Below are 22,221 nucleotides of genomic sequence, written 5' to 3' on the forward strand. Positions count from 1 at the left end.
GGGTGCACGTGTCTCTTTCAAATCTGGTTTCCTCGGTGTGTATGCCCAGAAGTGGGATTGCTGGGTCATATGGCAATTCTATTTCCAGTTTTTTAAGAAATCTCCACACTGTTCTCCATAGTGGCTGTACTAGTTTGCATTCCCACCAACAGTGTAAGAGGGTTCCCTTTTCTCCACACCCTCTCCAGCATTTATTGCTTGTAGACTTTTGGATAGCAGCCATCCTGACTGGCGTGTAATGGTACCTCATTGTGGGTTTTTGATTTGCATTTCTCTGATAATGAGTGATGTTGAGCATCTTTTCATGTGTTTGTTAGCCATCTGTATGTCTTCTTTGGAGAAATGTCTGTTTAGTTCTTTGGCCCATTTTTTGATTGGGTCATTTATTTTTCTGGAATTGAGCTTCAGGAGTTGCTTGTATATTTTTGAGATTAATCCTTTGTCTGTCTTTTCATTTCTTTAAATAATTTTTGATTCCCTTTATCAATGTTTTATAGTTTTCAGAGTATCCTGTTTAAAATCACATTAAAAAATTATAAGGAGTAAATGTAACCAAGGAGACGAAATGACACTACTTTTAGCATGCTTTCTTGCTTGGAGAATTTCATGGACAGAGGAGCCTGGAAGGCTACATTCCATGGGGTTGCAAAGAGTCAGACACAACTGAGTGATTAACACTTTCCCTTTTTTCAGTACTAAAGTGGCCAATCAATGTCCAGAATTATTATTTCTGGCCACCATATTATGTGGGTCTAAACTAATTTTTATCCTCTTTGAACATGCTTGGTGTGACTTAACCACTTGGAAAATTTACATCCTAAGAACCTCATTTATCCTCTATCATCTTTGCTCATCACCTCTCTTTTGTCAGTAACTCACAAATACTTTTTGCTCAGACATATTATTCCCAATTAAATCAATCTTGAAGTCTTAATATCTTAACCTATAACTACTTTTATATTTACTCATGTATGTTCATCAACTATTATATATATGGGCTTCCCTGGTAGCTCAGCTGGTAAAGAATCCACCTGCAATGCAGGATATCCTGGTTTGATTCCTGGGCAGGAAGATCCCTTGGAGAAGGATAGGCTACCCACTCCAGTATTCTTGGCCTTCCCTGGTGGCTCAGTCAATAAAGAATCTGCCTGCAATTGCAGGAGATCTGGGTTCAATCCCTGGATTGGGAAGATACCCTGGAGAAAGGCACACCTACCCACTTCAGTATTCTTGCCTGGAGAATCCCCATGGACAGAGGAGCCTGGTGGGCTGCAGTCCATGGGGTTGCAGAGTGGTGACTTAGCACATAGCACATTATACATATTAATTTAATATTTAGAGAAACCTCAGTTTTAGGGCTTCCCTTGTGGCTCAGATGTTAAGGAATCTGTCTGCAATGCAGGAGATCTGGTTTGATCCCTGAGTTGGAAAGATCCCCTGGAGAAGAGAATTGCTATGCACTCCAGTGTTCTTGCCTGGAGAATCCCAGGGACGGGGGAGCCTGGTGGGCTGCCGTCTATGGGGTCTCACAGAGTCAGCCACAACTGAAGTGACTTAGCAACAACCAATATTCTTGCCTGGAGAATTCCATGGACAGAGGAGCCTGCTGGGCTCCAGTCCACAGGATCACAAAGACTTGGACATGACTGAGCAACTAAGCATGCACACACAGTTAGCTTTAAGTTTGGTTCTTTAAAAATATACCTTCTTTCAACTTTTAAAATGTTCCTCTATCTCTTTCTCACTGTTGAGTATGAGGCTAATTTCTCATTATGACTATTTTTATTGATCACATAAGATAAGAAATATGAGAAATAATCAGTATGAGTTTACTGTTCACATCAAGTGACAGGAAGAGAGATAATATGGACGTCAACTTTCCCAAAAGGATTTTCCAGTTTTGTAATTATCAACACAAACTACACTACAAGATATCAGAAACAGTATACTTAGCGGCAAGAGATTTACAAGGATAATATTATGGCTTTGTAATTTTCTCAGTTTAGTTTGGTCAACTTAGGGAGATTTTGCTTTCCTGGGATAGTTCATTTCATATAAATCACGCTAATGTTATTATCTTTTTAAACACAGGTGAAAAGGCTGCTTCTAAAAACATCCTGCTTAAAGCAATGATGGTGTTACCTATACATAATTTTGGGATGAGCATCAGTCGGTATTATGATATCGAGTACACAAAATTTGCATGTGCTTCACCGGAAAAGGTTTCTCCCTTAATGAATTGTAGTAAAGCAGGTAAGTATCTTGGGCTACCCAAGGCTCATCAGAGTTAAAACTAGTCAATTAATTATTGCATGTGAATAGCTACATTATTCTGAATCTTCACAGTTATTCAAGTTTTGTGCTATTCTCTCTTTGAACTAAAGCTTATACAAAATTGAATAACTTATTCTGTTATACAGCTTGTACAAGTTAGAGCTAAGATTCACCACTCATATGCATAGTGCTTTTTCTCATGAGAAATGATAGCCATGGATGAATGGATAAAGAAAACAGGGTGTATATGTAATGGAATATTACTTATCCATAAATGAGGAGGAAATCTTGCCATTTGAGACATTACAGATATACCTTGAGAGCATTATGCCTAGTGAAATAAGTCAAACAGAGAAAGATGAATATCATATTGTTTCACTTACAAGTGGAATCTTTAAAAGAAACTCATGGATAACAAACTGATGGTTGCAAGAGGCGGGGGATGTGAGGTTGGGCAAAATCGGAGAAGGGATTTAAAAGGTACAAACTTCCAGTTATAAAATAAGTAACTCACGGGGATGTAATGTACAGAATGGTAACTATAGATACTTATACTGAATTGTATAATTGAAAGTTGCTAAGAGAGTATATATTAAAAGTTCTCATCACACACAAAAAAACACAAGTATGTGTGGTGATGGATATTAATAAGACGTATTGTGGTGATCATTTCTCAACATATACAAATATCAAGTTATTATGTTATATACCTGAAACTAATGTTATATATTAATTATATCTCAATTCTAAAAAGACTGAAGAAATTCATGCTAAGAGATATCATAATTAAACTTTGAAAGCTAAAGAAAAGCAGCTACAGAAAAAAATGATACCTTATCCATAAAGGCAAAACAATTCCTCTAATTTTTGGATTTCTCACCAGAGAGCATAAACACTAAAAGAAGCAGCACATTATCTTCAAGTAAATAAAAAAACTGTCTACTCAAAACTTCATATAGATAGGAAATAACTTTCAAGAATGAAGGGGAAATCAAGACATTTTCAGATGAAGAATATCTACATAAAGTTGTCACCTCTAGAAGACCTGAAAGATTGGCTCTAGAGATTCTGTAAACATAAATGATTGAAGAAAGAATTCTGAAGCATCAAAAATAAAACAATGAAAAAAATAAAAATATGAGTGGACACTATATACTTTCTCCTCTTGAGTTTTCTCAAATTTGGTTGTTAAAGCAAAAGTGGTAACAGTGTATGATAATGTTCTCAGTGTATATAGTGGGGATATTTAAGACAGTAATAAATGGGGATGTTAAAGAGATATAAACCATGGAAAAGATTTTTACACTTCACTCAGACTGGTAAAAGGAAGAACATCATGATTCTGTAAGTTATGTATGCATAATGTAATGTCTCGAGTGATAACTACAAAAAGTACGTCCAGTGATAAATGGGCTTCCCATGTGGCGCTAGTGATAGAGAACCCACCTGCCAATGCATGAGACATAAGAGATTCAGGTTTGATCCCTGGGTCAGGAAAATCTCCTGGGTGAGGACATGGCAACCCACTCCAGTATTCTTGCCTGGAGAATCTTCATGGACAGAGGAGCGTGGCGGGCTACACTCCACAAGATCACAAAGAGTCAGGCATGATTGAAATGACTCAGCAGACATGCATGCATGCACAATTATAAATTAGAAGGAAAGAGTGAAAGAAAGGAAGAAAGTAAAAGAGAAAAGAAATAATATGATGCAGTTGAAGTTTAAAACTGGGTGAAAAATATTGCTCCTTATATAGATATTTTCAGTTTCTAAAAATTCAGTGAGTCCTGTACTTAGGTGGATTTCCATGTATGTATATCATATTTTAATATGAAGTTTTTTAGAAGTAAAAAAGAAATTTAATATTTACTACTTTTATGAATCTACTGCTTTCACGAATTCAAAACCTTGTAATTATTAAGTTTTCTCATAAGTAATTGGGAAAGTACCAGCTCTTAGGCATTTACAACTTAAGTTTAAATGTTAAGTTACAACTAACTTCTAAACTTTAACCTTTAACTCTTATAGGTTAAAGTGTATATGTAGCACACTACCAGGTGATTCTTCTGCTCCTGCTCCAATTTTCAAAACCTCTATCTAAAGTATTTTCAGAGAAAACAATATTTGAGGGCAAGGAGAGTCTCTTATTTGATAACCATTCCTTAGTACTTCCTATTTGTTGACTTTTTAAAGTTTGTTCATTGAGTTAACTCTTAAAGTAAGTCCATATCTTATTTGTTGTTGTCATCAGTAACTGAGCGTAGTATATATACCTTGGAACATGATGCAGTTGGAAGATACTTACTTGCAATGGCTGTCACAGGACTTCTTTTCTTCCTCTTGATATTCCTTCTGGAGACCACCTTGTGGAAAGTGAAAACCTTTGTGTTTCGCTACATTTTGTTTGGTATCTTCAAAAAATTATTTAAGGTAAGTATCTTATTGAATCAGAGATATTTCTAAGACCAAAAGCCTGTCTCTATCTGCCTAACTTCATCACTAAGATATAGGAATATAAATCACTCCATGTTGCCTGGGATCAATATGAATCAAAGATGTTTATCATAATTTTAATTTTGGTTTCTAAACATTATGGCCTCTACCAGTCAGAACATGATACTGTAAAATATTTTGATCATAATAGAAAGCTTTCCCTTGAACATCTCCTGTGTCAGAAAACCATTCCCTCCCAAAATTGCTCATTCACCCTAACTTGATCCCTGTGTAGTTCTAATAAACTCCCAAGTGATATTGATTCTGTTGGCCTACAGAATGCATATTTAATAACACATCTCTACTGCAGTTGTTTTCAAATGTTGGTATTTGTCAAAATCTCCTGGACTCTTTCTTAAAGTTCAAAGTTTTGGTCTCTGTTCTACTGCTAAATAAAAAGTCTACATAGAAAAATCAATTGTATATCTATATATAAGCCACAAACAAAAAGTTAAATATAACATTATGTCATTTGAATAGCATAAAAACATTCAAATGGTGTTACTTGAATTTAAAAAAAAAAAAAACAGGAATAAATCTAACAGAAGTTATATAAGACATCTTCATGGAATATTACAAAAAAACAATTGAAATACTAAAGAAGACCTATATAAATGAAGAAATATAACATGTTCTTACCTTGGAAAACCCAATCATGGGGAGATGACAATTTTCCCTAAACTAATCTAAAGATTTAATGCAATCCCAATCAAAATCCTGTGTGTGTATCTCTATAGAATGATCATCTGATCAGTTGATTCTAAAGTTTACATGGAAATGTAAAGTGATTTAAAAATGTACACAGAAATGCAAAGTGTTAATAATCTCCAAGGAAATATTGAGAAAGAACAAATATGGTAGACATATACTACCATATATGTGTTTTTTAAACTATAGTAATTAAGGCAGAGAAATGGAGCAATGTAACAGAAAGAATAATTTTTTCTTAAAGTGTGGTTATCTGCATAAGCTCAGATTTTTAGAAATGCAACTTTTCAGGCCCCATCCCTGACCTACTGAACCAGAAGATTTGGAGTTGGAAGCCATTATTCTTTTTTTTTTTTTTTCATTTATTTTTATTAGTTGGAGGCTAATTACTTTACAAGACTGTAGGGGTTTTTGCCGTGCATTGACATGAATCAGCCATGGATTTACATGTGTTCCCCATCCGGATCCCCCCTCCCACCTCCCTCTCCATCCCATCCCTCTGCGTCTTCCCAGTGCACCAGCCCTGAGCACTTGTCTCATGCATCCAGTCTGGGCTGGTGATCTGTTTCACCCTTGATAGTATACTTGTTTCAATGCTGTTCTCTCAGAGCATCCCACCCTCACCTTCTCCCACAGAGTCTAAAAGTCTGTTATGTACATCTGTGTCTCTTTTTCTGTTTTGCATATAGGGTTATCGTTACCATCTTTCTAAATTCCATATATATGCGTTAGTATACTGTATTGGTCTTTATCTTTCTGGCTTACTTCACTCTGTATGATGGGCTCCAGTTTCATCCATCTCATTAAAACTGATTCAAATGAATTCTTTTTAATGGCTAAGTAATATTCCATTGTGTATATGTACCATAGCTTCCTTATCCATTCGTCTGCTGATGGGCATCTAGGTTGCTTCCATGTCCTGGCTATTATAAACAGTGCTGTGACGAACACTGGGGTGCACGTGTCTCTTTCAGATCTGGTTTCCTCGGTGTGTATGCTCAGAAGTGGGATTGCTGGGTCATATGGCAGCCATTATTCTTGCTTTAACGAGCCACTCAAGTAAATCTGTGCATGTTAAAGTTTGACAACAGTGGAATAAAATGTCTAGAAATAGATGCACAAATATGACAGAACTGACACAAAATGCAGTGAAGAGAGGATGTTCATCTCAATTAATGATGCCGATTCAAATGGATTTCCATAAGCACATAATGAACTTTGATTCCCATCTTACTTCATACAGGTTGGTTTTAGCTTTCAACTTTTCTACATCTATGTGTGCAAGATAAAGCAATATAGCTTTCAGAACAAAAACATAGCAAATATAACCATGACAGTGAAGCTGTAATCATCAAAAGACATCATTAAATGAGTCAAAAGGCAAGTCACACAGAGGAAAAATATTTTGAATTGAAAATCACTAATAAAATTGACAGAAAATCCAATTTTAAAATGAGCAAAAGACTTGAACACTGACTTTACAAAAATGAACATACAAATATCCAGCCAGTTAGTTCAGTCGCTCAGTCGTGTCCGACTCTTTGCGACCTCATGAACTGCAGCACGCCAGGCCTCCCTGTCCGTCACCAACTCCCAGAGTTTACTCAGACCCATGTCCATCGAGTCGGTGATGCCATCCAGCCATTTCATCCTCTGTCATCCCCTTCTCCTCCTGCCCCCAATCCCTCCCAGCATCAGGGTCTTTTCCAATGAGTCAACTCTTCGCATGAGGTGGTCAAAGTATTGGAGTTTCAGCTTCAGCCTCAGTCCTTCCAATGAACACCCAGGACTGATCTCCTTCAGGATGGACTGGTTGGATCTCCTTGCAGTCCAAGGGACTCTCAAGAGTCTTCTCCAACACCACAGTTCAAAGCATCAAATTTTCAGCGCTCAGCTTTCTTCACAGTCCAACTCTCATATCCGTACATGACCACTGGAAAAACCATAGCCTTGACTAGATGGACCGTTGTTGGCAAAGTAATGTCTCTGCTTTTTAATATGCTTTCTAGGTTGGTCATAACTTTCCTTCCAAGGAGTAAGCGTCTTTTAATTTCATGGCTGCAATCACCATCTGCAGTGATTTTGGAGCCAAAAAAATAAAGTCTGACACTGTTTCCACTGTTTCCCCATCTATTTCCCGTGAAGTTATGGGACCAGATGCCTTGATCTTAGTTTTCTGAATGTTGAGCTTTAAGCCAACTTTTTCACTCTCCTCTTTCACTTTCATCAGGAGGGTGTTTAGTTCTTCTTCACTTTCTGCCATAAGGGTGCTGTCATCTGCATATCTGAGGTTATTGATGTTTCTCCTGGCAATCTTGATTCCAGCTTGTGCTTCTTTCAGCCCAGCATTTCTCATGATGTACTCTGCATATAAGTTAAATAAGCAGGGTGACAATATACAGCCTCGATGTACTCCTTTTCCTATTTGGAACCAGTCTGTTGTTTCATGTCCAGTTCTAGCTGTTGCTTCCTGACCTGCATGTAGGTTTCTCAAGAGGCAGGTCAGGAGGTCTGGTATTCCCATCTCTTTCAGAATTTTCCGCATTTTATTGTGACCCACATAGCCAAAGGCTTTGGCATAGTCAATAAAGCAGAAACAGATGTTTTTCTGGAACTCTCTTGCTTTTTCAATGATCCAGCGGATGTTGGCAATTTGATCTCTGGTTCCTCTGCCTTTTCTAAAAGCAGCTTGAACATCCGGAAGTTCACGGTTCATATATTGCTGAAGGCTGGCTTGGAGAATTTTGAGCATTGCTTTATTAGCGTGTGCATATGTAAATGAACAACAACAGTTATTGGTAAGCGCAAAGAACGCCACTGAGAGATACCCCAATATACACATAAATATACCAAGTGTTGAAGAAACAGTACAACTGGAACCATCAAACACTGGTTTTGGGAATATAAACTGATACTCCGTTAGAAAATTGTCTGGCATTATCTTCAGGAGTCAGATAAAGATAGCAGAATAGGAGTTTACTTGTTCCCAGAGAAATGCCAAAACCACAACTACAACTGTCTCCAATAGTAACCTAAAGACTAGCAGAACAAAATTCATATAGTTAAGGATATATAGAAAAGGCCACATCAAGATGGGTAGGAGGGGCAGAGATGTGGGCTAGCCAGAACCCACGGGAGGAATATTACCCCAAGAAGTAATATTCAAGGATGGAGGGATTCAAGCTCCACATCAGGCTCACCAGCCCAAAAGACCTGCACTGGGAAGATACGTCCCCATAATGTCTGGCTTTGAGAATTGGTGGGGTTTATAACCAGGAGAACCAGTTGGCTGTGGGAAATCAAAACTCCCCTTGTGAAGAGCTTGTATACAAACTCAACTTTATCCATGTCCCAGCACAAGGACTTGCAAAGCACCTGAATCATATAAGAAGAAAATTAATTGATTAATTTTAGGGCATATGCCAGAAGGGTAGGATCTGGTGGAACTCTCTCAAAGAATAGAAGTGCTAGTGGATGTCATATATTTTTAGGCTCCTTCTACCTAGCTGATCCACTGTTGGAGGGGGATCATTTCTGTAATTCTCCAGATATATAACTAACATTGTGTTGCACACCCCAGCCTTATGCTAAGTGCCAGCCCCGCCCAACCCAGTTCCCCTGCTCAGTCCTCAAAGTGGCTCTCACTCCACCCCATCTGGCACCCCTCCAAATCATCTCCCTTTCCTGGACGCCAGCCCTACACACCAGCAGACCTACAGTGGTCACAGCTGGGCCTCACAACCAGCCATGCTGAGGGGCCATCCTGCCCACGAGCACACCTACAGTAGTTGTGACCAGGTCTCAGACAGTTGGGATGGGGACCAACCAGTCTGCAAGGGCATTGCAGCAGCTACCAAGCCATGCAGCATGCCTGCAGGAATTGTGACCCAATCACAACAGGAAGGCACGCTAGTATACATAAAGTTACCCCTAGCACCTGGCTCTGATGACCAGGGGGAGTTGTTCCACTGGGATTCACTGGACACCAGTGATCTACATAACACCACTCTTTCAAGACCTAGAGCTATATCTGATATACCCAATGCATAGAAACAAACAGAGAGTGAGGCAAAATGCAGAGACAACATGGCAAAACCTCATAAAACAAAAGTAATAAAAGAGCGAGGAAAAATCCTCATAAAAAGAATAGATGAAACAAAAATAAACAATTATTAGATAAAGAATTCAAAGAAATAGTCATAAAAATCCTCATCAAACTCAGAGGAATGGATGAAATCAGTAAACTTCAACAAAGAGTTAGAAAATATAAAAAAGAAGCAGTCAGAACTCCAGGATACAATAACAAATGAAAATACACTTGAGTAACTTAACAGCACATTAGAGGATGCAGAAGAATGGATTAGCAATCTAGAAGACAGGGTTGTAGAAATCACCCAATTGGAATGGCAAAAAAGAAAAAACAATTTTTAAAAAATGAAAACAGTTTAAGGGGCCTCTGAGAAAATATTAAGCATAATAATATTTGCATTATAGGGATTACAGGAGGAGAATTAGGGGGCAGAAACTCTATCTGAAGAAATAATTGCTGAAAATGTTTCTAAATTATTGAAGGAAACAGGCATTCAAGTGCAAGAATCACAGAGTCCCAAACAAGATGAACTGAAAGACATTCATACCAAAATACATTTTACTTAAAATAACAAAAATTAAAACAAAAGAGTCTTAAAAGCAGCAAGGGGGAAAAAAACTAGTTACATATAAGGGAACCACCATAAGATTATCAACTGATTTTTCAGCAGAATCTTTACAGGTAGGTAGAGACTGATGCCATATATTCAAAGTACTGAAAGAAAAAGATAACCAATAATACTCTACCTGGAAAGGATTCATTCAGAATTCAAGGAAAGAGAGTTTCCCAAAGAAGCAAAAATTAAAGGAGTTTATCACCACTAAACTAGCCTTACAAGAAATAGTAAAGAGACCTCTTTAGGTCGAAAAAACAGAAAATGCCATAACTAGAAAAGGAAATTATGAAAGGAAAAATGTCACTAGTAAAATAAAACATATAGTAAAGACAGTGGATCAACCACCTATAACAATAGCATGAATGTTAAAAGACAAAAGTAGTAAAATGGTATCTAAAACAATTAATTATGCAATATACAAAATTAAAAGATGCAAAATGTGACATCAAAAACATAAAATGTGGGATATGACTGTACTTTGAAAACATGTTTGAACTCAAGTGATCATCAACTTAGGCTGCTATATACATAGGTTGTTACATACAAACCTCGTGGTAAACACAAACAAAAAAAGTTGTAATAGATAACAAAATTTAAAAGAAGAAATATAAACATAGCACTAAAGAAAGTCATTAAATTACAAGGAAAGAGAACAAGAAAGAATCAGAGAACTAAACAGAAAACAACTAACAAAACAGCAATAAGTAAATACTATCAATAATTACTTTGAATGTAAATGGAATAAATATTACAATCAAAAGACACAGAGTAGTTGACTGGATTTTTCTTTAAAGACCCATGTGTATGCAACCCTCAAAAACTTACTTCAGAGGTAAAGACATATACATACTGAAAGAGAATTGATGGAAAAGATTTTCCACACAAATGAAAAGAAAGCTGTGGTAGCAATGATTATATATTTTTAAATTTTACTTTAAAACAAACACTGTACTGAGACGAAAGGGTCATTGCATAATTATAGAGTGATCAATACAATAAAAAGATATAACATTTGCAAATATCTATGTACCTAACAAAGGAATACAGGTATAAAGCAAGATAGTGCCAGTTGTATAAAACTAGAAGAGGACTTGTTTTAATAGATAGGCCATCCAGAAAGAGAAAACATTCTATTGGGTTGGCCAAAAATGTTCCTTTGGGTTTTCCCATAGCATCTTATGGAAAAACATGAGTGAAATTTTTGGCCAACACAATACTTAAACAACAGGCAAGTTTGGCCTTGGAGTACAAAATGAAGCAGGGAAAAGGCTAGAGGAGTTTTGCCAAGAGCGCCCACTGGTCACAGCAAACATTCTCTTCCAACAACACAAGAGACGACTACACGTGGACATCACCCATCTGGTCAATACTGAAATCAGATTGATTGTATTCTTTGCTGCCAAAGATGGAGAAGCTCTATACAGTCAGCAAAAACAAGACCAGGAGCAGACTATGGCTCAGATCATGAACTCTTTATTACAAAGTTCACACCAAATTAAAGAAAGTAGGGAAAGCCACTAGGCCCTTTAGGTATGACCTAAACTAAATTCCTTACAATTATACAGTGTAAGTGACAAATAGATTCAAGGGATTAGATCCTATAGAGTGCCTGGAGAACTATGGATGGAGTTTCGTAATGTTGCTCAGGAGGCAGTGATCAAAATCACCCCCAAGAAAAAGAAATTCAACATGGCAAAATGGTTATCTGAGGAGGCCTTACAAATAGCTGAGAAAAGAAGAGAAGTGAAAGGCAAAGAGGAAAGGAAAGATATACCCAACTGAATCCAGATTTCCAAAGAATAGATATGAGAGATAAGAAAACCTTCCTAAGTGAACAATGCAAAGAAATAGAGGAAAACAATAGAATGTGAAAGACTAGACATCTCTTCAAGAATATGACAGATACCAAGGGCAATTTCATGCAAAGATGGGTACAATAAGACAGAAATGGTGTGGGCCTAACAGAAGCAGAAGTTGGGTGATGCCAAAGAATGTTCAACTGCAGAAGTGCACTCATTTCATGTGCTAGCAACGTCATGCTCAAAACCCTCCAAGCTAGGCTTCAACAGTATGTAAACCTAAAATTTCCAGATGTACAAGCTGGATTTAGAAAAGGCAGAGGAATCAGAGACCAAACTGCCAATATCTGCTGGATCATAGAAAAAGCAAGAGAATTCCAGAAAAACATCTACTACTGCTTCGTTGACTATGCTAAAGCCTTTGACTATGTGGATCACTACAAACTGGAAAATTCTTAAAAATATGGGAATACCAGACCACCTTACCTGCCTCCTGAGAAACCCGTATCATGTCAAGAAGCAACAGTTAGAACTGGACATGGAACAGAAGTCTAACTCAAAATTGGAAAAGGAATATGTCAAGGCTGTATATTGTCACCCTGCTTATTTAACTTATATGCAGAATACATCAAGCGAAATGCCAGACTGGATGAAGCACAAGCTGGAATCAAGTTTGCCAGGAAGAATATCAGTAACCTCAGATATGCAGATGACACCACCCTTACGGCAGAAAGTGAAGATGAACTAAAGAGCCTCTGGATGAAAGTGATAAAGGAGAGTGAAAAAGATGGCTTAAAAGTCAGCATTCAAAAAACTAACATCGTGGCATCTGGTCCTATCACTTCATGGCAAATAGATGGGGAAACAATGGAAACAGTGATAGACTTTAGTTTCTTGAGCTCAAAAATCACTGCAGATGGTGACTGCAGCCATGAAATTAAAAGACGTTTGCTCCTTGGAAAATAAGCGATGACAAACCTAGACAGTGTATTTAAGAGCAGAGACATTACTTTGCTGACAAAAGTCTCTATAGTCAAAGCTATGGTTTTTCCAGTAGTCATGTACAGATGTACAAGTTGGGCCATCAAGAAGATTGAGTGCCAAAGAATTGATGCTTTTAAGCTGTGGTGTTCAAAGCAATCTATAGATGCAATGCAATCCCTATCAAGCTACCAACGGTATTCTTCACAGAACTAGAACAAATAATTTCACAATTTGTATGGAAATACAAAAAACCTCGAATAGCCAAAGTAATCTTGAGAAAGAAGAATGGAACTGGAGGAATCAACCTGCCTGACTTCAGGCTCTACTACAAAGCCACAGTCATCAAGACAGTATGGTACTGGCACAAAGACAGAAATATAGATCAATGGAACAGAATAGAAAGCCCAGAGATAAATTCACGTACCTATGGACACCTTTATCTTTGACAAAGGAGGCAAGAATATACAATGGAGAAAAGACAATCTCTTTAACAAGTGGTGCTGGGAAAACTGGTCAACCACTTGTGAAAGAATGAAACTAGAATACTTTCTAACACCATACACAAAAATAAAAATAAACTCAAAATGGATTAAAGATCTAATGTAAGACCAGAAACTATAAAACTCCTAGAGGAGAACATAGGCAAAACACTCTCCGACATGAATCACAGCAGGATCCTCTATGACCCACCTCCCAGAATATTGGAAATAAAAGCAAAACTAAACAAATGGGACCTAATGAAACTTAAAAGCTTTTGCACTACAAAGGAAACTATAAGCAAGGTGAAAAGAGAGCCTTCAGAATGGGAGAAAATAATAGCAAATGAAGAAACAGACAAAGGATTAATCTCAAAAATATACAAGCAACTCCTGAAGCTCAATTCCAGAAAAATAAATGACCCAATCAAAAAATGGGCCAAAGAACTAAACAGACATTTCTCCAAAGAAGACATACAGATGGCTAACAAACACATGAAAAGATGCTCAACATCACTCATTATTAGAGAAATGCAAATCAAAACCACAATGAGGTACCATTACACGCCAGTCAGGATGGCTGCTATCCAAAAGTCTACAAGCAATAAATGCTGGAGAGGGTGCGGAGAAAAAGGAACCCTCTTAGACTGTTGGTGGGAATGCAAACTAGTACAGCCACTATGGAGAACAGTGTGGAGATTCCTTAAAAAACTGGAATTAGAACTGCCATATGACCCAGCAATCCCACTGCTGGGCATACACACCGAGGAAACCAGAATTGAAAGAGACACGTGTACCCCAATGTTCATCGCAGCACTGTTTATAATAGCCAGGACATGGAAGCAACCTAGATGCCCATCAGCAGATGAATGGATAAGAAAGCTGTGGTACATATACACAATGGAATATTATTCAGCCATTAAAAAGAATACATTTGAATCAGTTCTAATGAGATGGATGAAACTGGAGCCCATTATACAGAGTGAAATTAGCCAGAAAGAAAAACACCAATACAGTATACTAACACATATAAGTGGAATTTAGAAAGATGGTAATGATAACCCTATATGCAAGGCAGAAAAAGAGTCACAGGTATATAGAACACACTTTTGGACTCTGTGGGAGAAGGCGAGGGGGGATGATCTGACAGAATAGCATTGAAACATGTATATTATCAATTGTGAAACAGATTGCCAGTCCAGGTTTGATGCATGGGACAAGTGCTCAGGGCTGGGGCACTAGGATGACCCAGAGGGACAGAATGGGGAGAGCGGTGGGAGCAGGGTTCAGGATGCGGAACACATGTAAATCCATGGCTGAGTCCTATCAATGTATGGCAAAAACCACTACAACATTGTAAAGTAATTAGCCTCCAACTAATATAAATAAATGGAAAAATAAATACATAAACTGTGGTGTTGGAGAATACTCTTGAGAGTTGCTTGGTCTGTGAGGAGATCAAACCTAAAGAAAATCAACCCTCAATATTCACTGAAAGGACTGAAGCTGAAGCTCCAATACTTTGGCCACCTGATGCAAAGGTCCGAATCACTGGGAAAGACCTTGATGCTGGGAAAGATAGAATGCAGGGGGAGAAGAGGACAAAAGAGGATGAGATGGTTGGATGGCACCAACTCAATGGACATGAGTTTGAGCAAGCTCCAAGAGATGGTGGACAAGGAGCCTGGCATGCTGCTGTCCATGGGGTTGCAAAGTGTCGGACACAACTGAGCAACCGAACAACAACAAATACTTAAAAGACAGCCTAGATCAGGTTGATTTAACAGATATATGTGAAATATTCCACCCCAACAGAATTCCCCTTCTTTTCAGGTGCACATAGGACTTTCTCACATTAGGCCACAAAACAAATCTCAGTGAATTTAAGAAGACTGAAATCATGTCAAGCATCTTTTCTGACCATTATAGTATGAAAATTAAAATGAATTACAAGAAGAAAATTATAAAAACCACAAGCATGTGGAAGCTAACCAATATGTTACTAGACATCCAATGGATCAGTGAAGATATCAAAGATGAAATAAAATGAAAATGGAAACACAATGCTCCCAAATATATGGATTGCAGCAAAAGCAGTTCTAAGAAACTTTTTAGTGAAATATGTCTACATCAGTAAACAAGAAAAATCTGAAGTAAACAATCCCACCTCACACCTAAAAGAACCAGAAAAAGAACAAATGAAGCCCCAAGTTAGTAGAAGAAATGAAATAATAAAGATCAGAGTCAAAATAAATAGAAACTTTAAAAAAGTAGAAGTCAATGAAACAGGAAGCTGGTCCTTTGAAAAGATAAACAAAAATGGTAAACATTTAGCCAGATTCATTTTTAAAAACAGAGAGATAAAGTCCAAATGAAATCATAAATAAAAGAAGGCTTACAACTGACACTACAGATACAAAGGTTCATGAGTTTACTATGAACAATTACATAGCAGCAAATTGGACAACTTATAAGAAAGAGATAAATTTCTAGAAACACACAATCCCCCAAGACTCAATCAGGAAGATACATAAAATCTTAGCAGATCAACACTAGTAATGAAATCAAATCAGTATTCAAAATACTCCTAATAAACTAAAGTCTAAAAACTAGAGGGAATCACAGGTGAATTCTACCAAATATTTAAAGAAGAGTTAATGCCTACTATTCTCAAACTAGTTCAAATAATTGAAAAGAATACTTCCAAACATAATCCATGAGGCCAGTATTCCCCTGATAGCAAAACCAAAAACACTACAAAAAAAGAAATTCCAGGCCAATATCCCTGAAGAATATAGATACAAAAATCCTCAACAAAATATTAGCAAACTGAATTCAACAATGCATTGAAAGGATTTTACACATGATTCTTCATGTGTAAGAATGAATGATGAATTTGGATAGTTCATTACTCATTGAATGAATGAATGACCCATCATTCATTTGTTCAGTATCTGCAAATCAATCAATATTATGCACATGTTAACAAAACCATGGATAGAAGGCCTTCAATAAATGCAGAAGAGTCATTTGACAAAATCCAATATCTATTTATGATAAAAACACTCGACAAAGTGGGTATAAAGGAGACATGTCTCAAATAATAAAGACATTTTATGATAAACACACAGCTAATATCAAACTCAATAATGAAACACCGAAAGCTTTTCCTCAAAAATCAGGAATAAGAAAAGGATGTCCACTCTCACTTCTTGTATTTAACACAGTATTGGAAGTCCTAGCCACAACAATCAGACAAGAAAGAGAAATAAAAGCTATCCAAATTGGAAGGGAAATGTGAAACTGTTAGTATCCACAGACACTAACTCTACATATGCCACTCTATATACAGAAAATCCAAAACACTATTAAAACTATAATAGACCAAAAACTGTCATAACTAATAAATGAATTCAGTAAAGTTGCAGGATAAAGATGAATACACAGAAATCTGATGCATTTCTATACATTATAATAATGAACTAACAGAAAGAGAGATTAAGATGGCCAGCAGAAACACAAAATGATGCTCAACATCACTAATTTTCATGGAAATGCAAACCAAAATCACATAGCAATATCACTTCATACCAGGTAGGTTGGCAAGTGATGATGTGGAGAAAGGGAACCCTCAGGTCCACTGTTGGTGGGAATGTAAATTGGTACAGTCAATATAGAAAACAGTATAGAAGTTCCTAAAAAAATTAAAAATAGAATTACCATATGATCCAGCAGTTTCACTTTCAAATATTTATCTGAAGAAAATGAAAGCACTAATTCTGAAACATACTTGCACCACTATGTTCACTGCTGCATTATTTATAATAGCCAAGACTTAGAAGCCGTCCAAGTGTCCATCAATAAATGAATGGATAAAAGATATGATATACATGTACATATGTCTTCCCAGGCCACGCTAGTGGCAAAGAGCCTGCATACCAATGCAAGAAACATAAAAGATGTGAGTTCAATACTTAGGTAAGGAAGATCCCCTGGAGGAGGGCATAATAACGTATTCCAGTATTCTTGCCTGGAGAATCCCTTGGACAGAGGAGCCTGGCAGGCTACAATCCATAGGGACGCAAGGAGTCTGACCCAGTTGAAGTGACTTAATACACACACACACACACAATATATTACTCAGCCATAAAAAAGGAATGAAAGTGTCCTATTTATAGCAAGGTAGATAGTCCTGGAGGTTATTATGCTAAGGAAATGTCAGATTGTCAATGTTGTTGAGTCGCTAAGTCATGTCTGACTCTGTGACTGCAAAGACTACAGCACGCCAGGCTCCTCCATACTCCGCTGTCTCCTGGAGTGTGCTCAAATTCATGTCCATTGAGTCAGTGATGCTATGTAACCATTTTATCCTCTGCTACCCCTGACAAGAGGAGCCAGACAGAGCAGCCTGGCATGATACAGTCAGTAAATCACAAAAAGGAGAACCTTTGCCTCCAATCTTTCCCAACATCAGTCTTTTCCAATGAATTGACTTTCCACATCACGTAGCCAAAATATTGGAGCTTCAGCTTTAGCATCAGTCTTTCAAATGAATATTCAGGGTTTATTACCTTATTACCTTTAGGATTGATGGGTTTGAGCTCCTTGCAGTTCAAAGGACTCTCAAGAGAAAACCATAGCTTTGACTATATGGATCTTCATCAGCAAAGTAATGTCTCTGTTTTTTAATATGCTGTCTCGGTTTGTCACAGCTTTTCTTCCAGGGAGCAAGCATCTTTTAATTTCATGGCTATAGTCAGCATCTGCAGTGATTTTGGAATCTAAGGAAAGAAAATTGGTCACTGCTTCCACTTTATCCCCGTCTATTTGCCATGAAGTGGTGGGACTGAATGCCATAATCTTAAATTTTTGATGTTGAGTTTCAAGTCAGCTTTTTCATTCGCCTCTTGCACCCTCATCAAGAAGTTCTTTAGTTTCTCTTCACTCTCCTATTAGAGTGGCATCAACTGCATATTTGAAGTTGTTGATATTTCTCCTGGCAATCTTGATTCCAGCTTGTGATGGAGACAATTACTATGACCTCACTTATATGTGGGGTTTCATGGTGGATCAGTAGTAAAGAGCCTGCCTGCCAAGGCAGGAGATGCGGGTTTTGTCCCTGGGTCAGGATGATGCCCTGGCAAAGGAAATGGCAACCCACTCCAATATTATTGCCTGGAAAATCCCAAGGACAGAGGAACCTGGCATGATACAGTCAATAGACCACAAAAAGTCAGACACAAATTAGTGACTAAACAATATACTTATATGTGGAGTCTATAAAACCAAATGACAGAGACTCAACACAACAGAAACAGACTCATAGAGGCAGAGAACAAACTGGTGACCACAAGAGGCAATGGTGATCATTGCATGGCAGGGTTCAGAGAAAAAGACAAAGACAAAAAGATTGAGATACAAAATTCCAGTTTAAAATAAATGTCATAGGTCATAATGTACACTATTGTGAATACTGTCAATAGTATTCCAAATACTTTGTATGATGACAGATGGTTACTAGATGTTGTGGTGATTAATTTGTAGTGTATATTAATGTGAAATTACTATGTTGTAGGGGGCTTTCCTTGTAGCTAATGTGAAGCTAAAAGGAAGCTAATATAATATTTTATAACTATGCTTTAAAAAAATAAAACATTATTTTATATGCATATGAAGTGTGCATAACTAAGTCCTACAAGCTTCCCTTCTAAGTATAAATCCAACAGAGAGACATAGTCATGTTCACTGAAAGACATTTGAAAGAATGTGCACAAAACATTATTTATATAAGGCAAAGTTTAAGAAGGAAGCAAACCACATGTCTCTCAATAGCATAATGGATTTTAAAATGTCTATTCACACAATAGCATATAGCAATCAGAAGGAAGGGCCTATAACTTATGCAACAGCATAGAATAATCTCAGATACAAATTGCCACCAAATAAGTTAGATATAAAAGAATATGTAAAGTAGAATTTCATTTATATAAAACAAAATTAATGTATAACAATACATAGTGAGTTACATGTCCTATTTCTTGTTATTGAGGGGTAATGTTCTGTTTACTTTATTGAGACTGGTTACAATAAAACTTATTAAGATGTTGATTTATGACTTATATACATATCTAGATATATGTTCTGACAAAATATAGTCCACTGGAAAAAGGAATGGCAAACCATAGCAGTATTCTTGCCTTGAGAATCCCATGAACAGTATGAAAGGGCAGAAAGATGTGAAACTGGAAGATGAGCCCACCAGATCAGTAGGTGTCCAATATGCTACTGGAGAAGAGGAGAGAAATAGCTCCAAAAAGAATGAAGAGGCTAAGCCAAAGCAGAAACAACCTCTAGTTGTGGATATGTCTGGTGGTGAAAGTAAAGTCCAATGCTGTAAAGAACAATATTGTGTAGGAAACTGGAATGTTAGGTCCATAAATCACGGTAAATTGAAAGTGATCAAACAGGTGTTGGCAAGAGTGAACATCAACATTTTAGGAATCAGTGAAATAAAATGGGTGGGACTGGGTGAATTTAATTCAGATGACCATTATATCTACTATTGTGAACAAGAATCCCTTAGAAGAAATGGAGTAGCCCCGAGTCAACAAAAGAGTCTGAAATGCAGTACTTGGCTGCAATCTATGGTGAAACAGATCACCAGCCCAGGTTGGATGCATGAGACAAGTGCTCGGGCCTGGTGCGCTGGGAAGACCCAGAGGGATCAGGTAGAGAGGGAGGTGGGAGGGGGGATTGGGATGGGGAATACATGTAAATCCATGACTGATTCATATCAATGTATGACAAAAACCACTACAATATTGTAAAGTAATTAGCCTCCAACTAATAAAAATAAATGAAAAAAAAAAAAGACAGAGTGATCTTTGTTCATTTTCAAGACAAACCACTCAAATTCACAGTAATCCAAGTCTACATCCCAACAAATAGCACTGATAAAGGTGAAGTCAAACAGTTCTATGAAGACCTACAAGATGTAATAGAACTAAGACCAAAAAGCATGTCTTTGTCATCACAGGGGATTGGAATGCAAAAGTAGGAAGTCAAGAGATATATAGAATCACAGGCAGGCAAATTTGGCCTTGGAGTACAAAATGAAGCAAGGAAAAGGCTATCAGAGTTTTGCCAAGAGAGCATACTGGTCATAGCAAACACTCTTTAAACAGCACAAGAGATGACCACACACAAACATCACCCATATGGTCAATACTGAAATCAGATTGATTATATTTTTTGCAGCCAAAGATGGAAAAGCTCTATATAGTCAGCAAAAACAAGACTAGGAGCTGACTGTGGCTCAGATCATGAACTCTGTATCCCAAAATTCATACTTAAATTGAAGAAAGTAAGGAAAACCACTATGCCTTTCAGGTATGACCTAAACCAAATCCCTTACCATTATACAGTGTAAGAAACAAATAGATTCAAAGGATTAGGTTTGATAGAGTGCCTGAAGAACTATGGACAGGGTTTCATAACATTGTACAGGAGCTAATGACCAAAATCAACCCCAAGAAAAAGAAATGCAAGAAGGCAAAGTGATTGCATGAAGAGGCCTTACAAGTCGCTGAGAAAAGAAGTGAGGAGAAAGGGAAAGATAACCAACTGAATGCAGAATTCCAGAGAATAGCAAGGAGAGATAAGAAAGCCTTCTTAAGTAAATAATGTACAGAAATGAAGGAAAACAATTGAATGGGAAAGACTAGAGAGCTCTTCAAGAAAATTAGAGATACCAAGGGAACATTTCATGTAAGGATTGGCACAATACAGGACAGAAACAGTAAGGACCTAACAGAAGTAGAAGAGATTAAGAAGAGATTGCAAGAATACACTGAAGAACTCTCCAAAAGACTTCTTCATGACCCACATAACACTATGATGTGATCACTCACTTAGAGTCAGATTTCCCAGAGTGTGAAGTCAGTTGGCCCTAGGAAGAATTACTAGGAACAAAGCTAATGGAGGTGATGGAATTCCAGCTGAGCTAGTTCAATTCCTACAAGATGACACTCTTAAAGTTTCAGCAATATGTCAGCAAGTTTGGAACACTCTGACGACTGAAAAAGATCAGTTTTCATTCCAACTCCAAATAAGGGAAATGCCAAAGAATGTTCAAACTATCACACAAGTGCACTAATTTTACATGCTATTAAGGTAATGCTCAAAATAATTCAAGCTAGGCTTCAACACTATTTTAGCCGAGAACTTCTAGATGTGCAAGTTGAATTTAGGAAAGGCAGAAGAACCAGAGACCAAATTGCCAACATCCATTGGATCACAGAAAAAACAAGAGAATTCCAGAAAAACATCTACTTCTGCTTCATTGACTATGCTAAAGCCTTTGACTATGTGAATCACAACAAACTATGGAAAATACAGAGATGGGAATACCAGACCACCTTACCTGCCTCCTGAGAAACCTGTATGCCGGTCAAGAAGCACGGTTAGAACAAGACATGGAAAAATGGACTGGTTCAACATTAAGAAAGGAGTACGTCAAGGCTGTATATGGCCATCCTGATTATTTAGCTTATAGGCAGAGTACATCATGTGAAATATCAGGCCAGAATCACAAGCTGGAATCAAGATTGCCAAGAGAAACATCAACAACCTCAGATATGCAAATGATACCATTCTAATGGCAGAAAGCAAAGAGGAACTAACTCTTTTTAACATTAAGAGCTGGCTTAAATCTCAACATTCAAAAAACTGATATCATGGCATCTGATCCCATCACTTCATGGCAAATAGATGGGGAAACAA

General features: G+C 37.4%; 1 protein-coding gene across 1 annotated transcript in view; it reads left to right on the forward strand.

The window, feature by feature from the left end:
• The window catches only part of LOC122702002 (phospholipid-transporting ATPase ABCA3-like), a 267,396-nt gene that overhangs the window by 210,206 nt on the left and 34,969 nt on the right, over nt 1-22,221 (forward strand). Inside the window, exons 23-24 of the mRNA XM_043915524.1 lie at nt 2,092-2,253; nt 4,526-4,704. Coding sequence (XP_043771459.1) covers nt 2,092-2,253; nt 4,526-4,704 — 341 coding nt within the window. The remainder of the gene's footprint in view (nt 1-2,091; nt 2,254-4,525; nt 4,705-22,221) is intronic.

This window comes from Cervus elaphus, chromosome 10 (genome assembly GCF_910594005.1).
Source record: "Cervus elaphus chromosome 10, mCerEla1.1, whole genome shotgun sequence".
NCBI classification, from domain to species: domain Eukaryota; kingdom Metazoa; phylum Chordata; class Mammalia; order Artiodactyla; family Cervidae; genus Cervus; species Cervus elaphus.